Source organism: Brachypodium distachyon, chromosome 2 (genome assembly GCF_000005505.3).
Source record: "Brachypodium distachyon strain Bd21 chromosome 2, Brachypodium_distachyon_v3.0, whole genome shotgun sequence".
NCBI classification, from domain to species: Eukaryota; Viridiplantae; Streptophyta; class Magnoliopsida; order Poales; family Poaceae; genus Brachypodium; species Brachypodium distachyon.
The window spans coordinates 33,734,451-33,742,708 of NC_016132.3; the positions used below are offsets into that span (position 1 = coordinate 33,734,451).

General features: G+C 39.3%; 1 protein-coding gene across 2 annotated transcripts; it reads left to right on the forward strand.

Annotated features, from left to right (window-relative positions):
* The first annotated feature begins 341 nt into the window (after window positions 1–341).
* On the forward strand, window positions 342–7,246 carry LOC100827057 (MAR-binding filament-like protein 1). Of its 2 annotated transcripts, none has more exons than XM_010233347.3 (3): window positions 342–705; window positions 3,842–3,912; window positions 5,041–7,246. In XM_010233347.3, the coding sequence occupies exons 1-3, from the start codon at window positions 459–461 to the stop codon at window positions 6,796–6,798; spliced, it is 2,076 nt and encodes a 691-aa protein (XP_010231649.1). In that variant the 5' UTR covers window positions 342–458; the 3' UTR covers window positions 6,799–7,246. The 2 variants fall into 2 exon arrangements, with proteins under 2 accessions (XP_010231649.1, XP_003566478.1); XM_003566430.4 differs by having other exon boundaries at window positions 343–705; window positions 3,842–4,047.
* The last annotated feature ends 1,012 nt before the right edge of the window (window positions 7,247–8,258 follow it).

The following is an 8,258-nucleotide window of genomic DNA, read 5'->3' on the forward strand; positions in this document are numbered from 1 at the left end:
GTTCAAAGGAAATGATCCTCTAAAATTCTTATGGATTGCTTTCCTACACCCCAATCCTATAAGAATTCTAGCAAGAGGTTAGACCTCTTGGTAAAATTCCTTTGTCTCTGTGACAACTATGTCATGTGCTACTTCTAAGTCAAATTCCTGCATATTTTTCCAACGATACAACCAAACAACATCTACGGTCAAATCCTGAGTTTTCAATTCCTGTTGGATTCGCTATGTCATGACATCTTATTCTTATATTTTTCATGTTCCTATTCTGGGCTCAAACAGCACAAAAAGTCTCCTCCTGGGCTCCTGCTTCGCTTCCACCGTTCCACCTTCCACGACGCCAGGACTCAAATTCCAATGCCAGTAAAAATGTTTGCCTGTGACCTGTGTGATTAGTGTCGTACTGTAGTGCAGTCGCCTAGAGTGGGTTCTAGGGCTCGCAGATTAGCCAGGCGACGGGCATGGGCTACCACCACCTCCTCGTCGTCTCGACGCCGGCGCAGCCGCCGCCCCCGCGCCTCTCACTCTTTTCCCGCTCGCCGCGAGGGGCCGTCACCGCCTCTGCTTCGCACGATGGCGCTCGCTTGTCGGCGTCAGCAGCCACGCGGAGGAGAGTGGTTCTTCTGGTCGGCGTCTCCGTGCTCCCGCTCCTCCGCCTCCGTGACACGGCGGCCGCCGCGCATCCCTCGGCGGCCGATCTCGTCACTGGTGAGTAGTTCTCTGCTCGGTTCGGGAGTGATATGTGATGCTTTCCGTTTGAAATCTGATACAATGTTGAGGAGTTGGACTGTTGGAGCCTTCATGGAATTGGGGTGAATAGGAATTCCTTGTTTGCTCAAATGGGCTAGCCATTGCTCTGAGGAAGTCAAATCTTGTTTGGGTACAAGTGTACAACCTTTCTGCCTGCTCTAAACCGGCCAGACTGGCAGAATGCTAATCCCTGTTTTGAAATGGTCTTGTCAAATCAGTAGGTTCTGTGTTCATCTCTACGAGAGTGTGAGTTACACGCGTAAGATGGATTTCCAGTAAAACTGTACTATGTGTTTTTGGATCATAAAATTATTCGTCATTTGAACCACGCCAATGCTTGAGCTCTTGGGCTTTGTTTGTTCAGTGTCGTTAAATATTAATCATCCAACATTGACTGCTATGCTTCTTCCAGAATTAAGTTTTACATGTTTTTCATTTCCTGTGTAATCATGGTTGTGAAATTTCCCAATTGAGTTGGCATGCACTAAGCGCTTGCGGCACCAGAAAGAACATTTTTCTTAGTTTCAATGTGAGGATGTTGTGAATCATGTAGTATTGATTGAATGAACTGATTGGTGCTTCGGTACCTTCACTTACGGGCTGGTGTAGGATTTAAGTGGAGAGAAAACTGCATCTAGCTTGATACGATGAGCGCATAGAACCAATTAGTCACTCTCATAAATGTTCTACTCCCTCCAATCCATATTAATTGTCGAAATATTACATGTTTCTATACGCGTTTTAGGCATAGATACATCTAAGTTTGGGCAAATTTGAGACAATTAATATGGATCGGAGGGAGTATTATAGTTCTGATTTGTGGTATTGATTATAAATGCGTAGTACATCCTTTTTGTCTTACAAAAGATGCTATTTTTAAATTGATTGATCATATGATGTTATTTGCATGTTTTTGTGTGGTCACATCTCTTAGGAGCATTTCAAAATTTGAAGGTTGTAGAAGTAGCATACTAGCATGCCATTGGTCATTTGAAAAGCAAAGCACAAAAGTCAAGTTTGTGCACACATACATATATACCCACTACCCACTCTTCTACATGCACACACATCTGTTATATAATTAAAACAATAGGAAAACAAGCCACAACGTTCATCCGCACAGGCTAAATTATCTGGACTGTTAATGACAAATAAATACACTTTGTTTGTTGGGTGACAGGGAGTAGTCCAAGTTTAGGCGCTAAGATGCAGTTTGTGTGGGTGTAGTAAACGGCAGAACTGGCTTAAGAAAAGAGGCGGAACAAATGCTCTGTTCCTATCAGAGCATGCTACGCACTGGGGAGTGGGGATATGTATTACCATCGATAATGTCACAGATGATGTCATCAAGACATTGAGTTCACTATTGCTATCTCACTTCATATATTCTTCAACTGGATCTTGAACATGGCGATCTGTATCTCTCTCTTGAGCATGGTAAACTATAACTTCACAAATTAGAAATTTGATGAATTTCACTCATGTAGTCTTCTGCAGTTTTTCAAAAATCAGTATATAGAATAAATCTGCCCAACAATGGTGGTGAACTGGTGATGATATATTATAACTGTTAAGGCTATGCAAAATTGCAAGTTGGAATCTGTGAATGTCATGGTGGATCCTAATTACTCCCTCCGATCCATAATAAGTGTCTTGGTCATGCAAAGCCACAATTCCATCTAGAATACGCTATGAATATCACAACCTTGCAGTGACGGTTGAAGCTTGCGACGCTAAAAAAAGTGAGATGTGAGAGGACAAAAAAGCCTTTACATGTGACGCTAAAAGACCTCACTCTGCATCTTTTCAAGCCCACGATCTGGAAAATAGCCTGTCGGTTCAAAATGAGTCAAACAGCGACAATTGCATAAGAAGCTTTCGAGTTGAAAACCAACAATGAGCGAATTCTTATGCGGACTACTTGTGTTATTAGGTGGGTAGAACAAACCATCTAATGAAATAAAAAGCACTGTATGAAGTCCACAAATAACTAAATTTAAAATATTTCATGCGAAAACTTAGCAATTGGATTTATAAACAAAATTTAACCTAAATTAGAAATGTACAAAGTCAATCTGACTTCAATCCCTTATTCAGTATGTAGCGGTGGATAACTGGCGCCAAGATAACCTGCTTCAACAGTGTGAAAAGAGGTCAACATGAGTAGAATAGGGATGGACTGAGGCATAAATGACTTCTTGTATGTTCACTAGCAAGAGTTTGCTATGGTTGGAGGTGACATAGAAAGGGTAGATTGGAAAGAATAAATCTTATAAGGAGTGCGTACATATAATACATGACATTGGGCAAGACGAATCGGCAGACTAATGTGTACAAGCGAGAGTGTATCATGTGAAGGGAGCAAAATGATGGTGTGGGTGCAGGTGCAGCAATTAAGGTTGGAAGCACTTCATCAAAGTGTTATAAGATGTTTCAGTTTTGTAGAACATTATGAGCATGATGAAAGTAACAAACAATGTTTACCACTTTCTTATGAATATATACTGATAGATATATTGTTTTTAATTGGCCAAGCGATAATGGCTATTAGATTAAGATGACCATGTGCGAAAGCATCTACATGCTACTATAGTGGCAGTTTCAACTAATTACCAACTTGCACATGTGTAAATATACTAACTGCACAGTATATTTTGACCACAAGCTTGTCTATCTACTACCTCCGTTTAGGTTTATAAGCCCATGTGTATCCCTAGATCATCAATTTGACTAACCAAACATAAGTTATATGACAAAGAAAAGTATATCACTATAAAGTGCTTTCAAATACGAATCTAATGGGTTTTTTTTTTTGTGTAACATACTTAGTTGATCAAATTGATGATCTAGGAATACATGTGGGTCTTATAAACCTAAATGGAAGTAGTATAATTTTAAATGCGCACCTAAGATCTATGATGTGTTAAATATGGAAACACATAATTGTAAGAACACTATGAAATCTAGCCGTGCAAATGCACGGATCAGCCAGCTAGTTTCTGTTAAAGTATATTTTACTTTTTATCATTCAATTTGTTTATGTTATACCTGATGATTTCACAATCTTGAATAATATATGGCATTGTTCATACAGATAGAATGGACTTTCATAAGACTGAGGGAATGCAGCCTGAAAAACCTTTGGCCGAACCACCTCAACCTGAGGTAAACGGACCATCTCCAGGGAATCCATTTGTGGATCTTCTGAATGCAATTGCAGTTATCGCTTCTGGGGTTCTGGCTGGACTTCTTGGTACTTCTCAACGAGAAAAGAAGGCCTTGCAATCAACCATCTCATTTGTATGCCATCTATCAACCTTTGGTGACCATCTCATCTGTATTGCCGTCATCCTAACTTTATATGCACGGAAATAAAAATTGTCCATCGCCCTATTACCTTGAATATCACAATGCTGCATACTCAAGAAGCAATTAAGTGTAGCTGCCACAAGTTAGCATAGTAGCACATATTGCTTTAATGATTGATCCGGTTGTTATCAGAAACATTATTTTATTCAAGTTGGTGTAGCACCTATGTGTAGAAATTTTGATGGCAACATGTCGCACCGGATATTTAGTTGATCATCTCTTCTAAATTCTTTTGCTCAGATCTTACTATCCTATAATTTTTACAAATTTGAAGTTTTGTTCTGGTTTTACTAGCAAGTAGCAAGTTATGCTATTACGTAAGTACCTTTGTTTCTGTGTGCTCGAATTTGTTTTTTGAAGGAATGTGTAGGAGGAACTACATGTTCTATTAGTACGTGAGGACCTGAACCTGGGTGGTGGGATTGTACATCCACTCCTCCTAGCTCACTTCCTCTTGAATTTGATTTAGCATCTCGGGCGTGCATGCCTTGATCAGATTCATCATCTTGACACTCATTCGAAGTGTTCTTTAAGTATAATACCAAGCAAACCAGAAGAGAACGCAGCAAATGAAACATTGGGCTATATGTTTGCTGTGCTGGTTTAGTTTCTTTACAATGGACCATAATACCACGCATCTACTACCTCCACAGGGATGTTCCTGAATCATATTTTATGCGCCTTTGCAACTTCAATCAGTTAGAACGTTTGGATGGAGCATCCGTTGTCTCATCTGTCTGTTTGCCTTGGTTGTAACGTGGCCTGCATTTTTATTGATAAACCCTTATTGCTAGCTTTAAAAACAGTAGAATGGCCTTCACAGCTAGAGATTATGTGCTGGACATTTTCTTGAATTTTGTATATATAAATATTGAATTTGGGAAGGATTTTTAGATAGAAAAATATGTTTTCTCATTTGCCCAGATGGAGATCAAATTGGCTGAAAATGAGGCAGCGATGTCTTTGCTCAGGGAGAGTTATGAGAAAAGGTTGTTGGATGAACAAGCAGCACTGAAGAAACAAACTAGGATGTTCCAGGATGAGGAAGCTTCCCTTCTTGATCAATTGAATTCAACTAAGAGGACTGTAACATCCTTGAAAGAGAAAGTTATATATGAGAGGGAGCTAGTTGAGCAGCTTAAACACGAGATATATCAACTTGAGAATAGCTTTGCACAAGCAGAGGAAGCCAAACATATGCTTGAAGGAAAATTGAGCGAAAAGTTGGAAGCACTTGCGATTTTGCATGACAAGGTAAATCTGCTTAGCCAAGATTTAAATGACAAGGAGAAACTCATCAGGGAACTCAGTTCATCACTTTCCTCCAAGGAAAGCGAGTACCAGAGTCTGCACTTGATCTACAGTCAAACTGAAGGATGCCTGGAGCATGCAAATTCCAGAATAGAGCAGCTGGAGAAGGATGTTCTTGCAGCTAAAGATGATATAAAATCAAAGATATCCTTAGTTGATTCATTGAATGAGGAAGTCCAAAGATTATACGCTGCAAAGAGTGAAGCTGGAGAAAAAATAAGTGAGTTAACAAAACAGTATGCGGAATTGGGAGCTGCTTCCGAGATGAGGGCATCTCGTGATTCTGAACTATTGTTTGATAAAGATAGTCAGTTCAGTCAGCTTGAAGAAAAACTTTCTAGTGCACTAAGTGACTCTAGGAAAGACAGAGCTATAATTGCTGAGTTGAACATTGAACTGGAAGCTAACAGAACAGTGCTGGATAATGAAGTTGAGGCCAGGAAAAGTGTATCAGATCTTATTCAGTTCACTGAAGAGGTGCTTAAAGAGTCCAGAAATGAGGTGTCCAAACTCTCTGAAGAGCTTAATGGAGTAAACATATCAAATCAGGACTTGACAACCCAGATTCTGAAATTCACCAATGAGTCCATTGAAGTGAAACAGGCTCTAACTAACAAAGTAGAAGAGGCCGAATCAGTTTCAAAGGCTCTTTCCGGTGAACTGGCCTCAACCAGAGAGATACTTGAGAAGTCACAAGAAGATCTTGAAGCCGCCTCTAATCAATTAGTGTCTACTACCGAAGCACATGATGAACTTAATAAAGAATTGCTTGATGCATATAAAAAGTTAGAGTCCACAACAAATGATCTTGTTAGAGAACGCAAGATTAATGCTACTTTAAATAGGGAACTGGAGGCTATAGTGAAACAATCGCTGGTAGATTCAGAAGCAAGAAGAACTCTTCAGGCAGATTTGAATGAGGCCACTATTTCCCTAAATGAGGTGAGTGAGAGTACATTGCTATTGTCTAATAAGCTTGGTAGCAGTAATTCTATGATTTCCAATATTAGAGAAGATAAAAAGATGCTGTCAGAGGCTCTTGTGGAGCAAAAGAAAAGTACAGCTGAGGCTCAGAAAAATATGGCAGATGCTCAGAATCTTATTCAAAGTCTGGGGGTGCAGAGAGAGAAATTTGAGATGAGTTCTAAAAAGCTTGAAGAGGAATTGGCCACAGCAAAAGGTGAGATATTGTGTCTGAGGAGGCAGATTAGTGCAATTGGGTCGCAGGATCCAAATAGTCTTCTGGAAACAAGTGTAGCACCAAATTTCAGTCAACCTTCGAAACAGCAACATGTGAATTATCGTACGGATGCTGGAGCTCATCGTTCTGCTAAGAAGATTTATAGAAGAAAAGACAGACCAGCAAGATGAGCATTATCAGAAAATGGGATCTAGAACCACCAAATCTTCCATCACATCTCACTTTATTAGAACACTTTGAAGCTTCTGAAGCTTTCAAAGGTAGCATCATGAGATTTCCCTACAGTCATATTTGCCTCTCTAGTGGTTCCACGTCTTCTGTTGTAACTCTGAAAAACCCTTCATGTAGTTCCAGACGGTGGATTGTTAGGAAATCAAGAATGCATCTAAGTATCACTTCTGTTGTTGCTCTGAAAAACCCTTAATGTACTCCCTCCGATCCATAATATGTGTCTTGAATCTAGTACAAAGTTGTACTAGATTCAAGACACTTATTATGGATCGGAGGGAGTAGTTCACTAGTTCTGTATGGTGGATTTTTAGGAAAGTGAGAGTGTATGTTAATCTATGTATAAATGTGCTGTTGAGCTCTCAGAATGGAGGATTCACTCTTCTGGAATTGTCCTGAGTGCTTCATGTATATATGGTCACTATGGGTATATTTTCCTCAAAACACTTCAAATTGCACCTGAATTATCCAGCATTACTCAGTAATGCACTTATCCTCACGGTGCTTTACTTGTCAGTCTCATGTGCTGCATCTGTGTCCAACCTACATTTTCCTGATTCATTAAACTTGGGTTCAATTTATGAGATGCTGGGTGGAAGTTTATTCATGCCTTGACAACTTCTGCTGGATTGACGACAATATGATTTTAAGAAAGTTCCTGAAGGGTTGAAGAACTAAAAGGTATCAACTTTATTTCACATCATTGCTTCTGAAACAATTGGTGCTGTGAAAACTCTGTCTTGTTTTGCTTATTTATGAAAACCATGACTATTCCATGCCGGGTCTTGGCATACTGTTATTTTGTTTTATTGCATGCTTTATTATTTATATATTCATCTGTATCTTGCCGGAGTCTGGTCTTGAAAGAATCTGTTATCGTTGATCTAAATATTTACCTGTTTCTAAATTGTTAATTTACTGTTATTTTTCCTGGATGATGTGCCGTCACTTGTCACCGTGTGCTGCTTTGGTTCACCAGACCAATTTTTTTGTATTTCTCTTCTTCTTTTTTGACACTGCAACAGTGTATGGGCTCTTACTTTCATATATATTAATAAATAAATAACTATAAGTCATAGTCACAACCAGTCAAAGATTAATTTTCTATTCTAGTATTGTTGAGGAGCTGGACAGGATATCCCTGATTCCATGTAGCTGGTCATACTGTTTATGATGAATTATTAAGTAATTTTGTATTTATATATGAATTTGAAGGGTTACAAAGTGATGCTACATTTGCATGTATAGTGTTTATCTTTACCACTTGCCATACAGTACATGTAACCTTCCATGTCGACAGTGGCCAGTGGGTATGTGTGTTTGAAGAAACAGAAGGATCCAAATCATTTGCGATGCTATGTTATGTTAATGGTGACTAATGAGTACCGCTTTCTGGATAGGT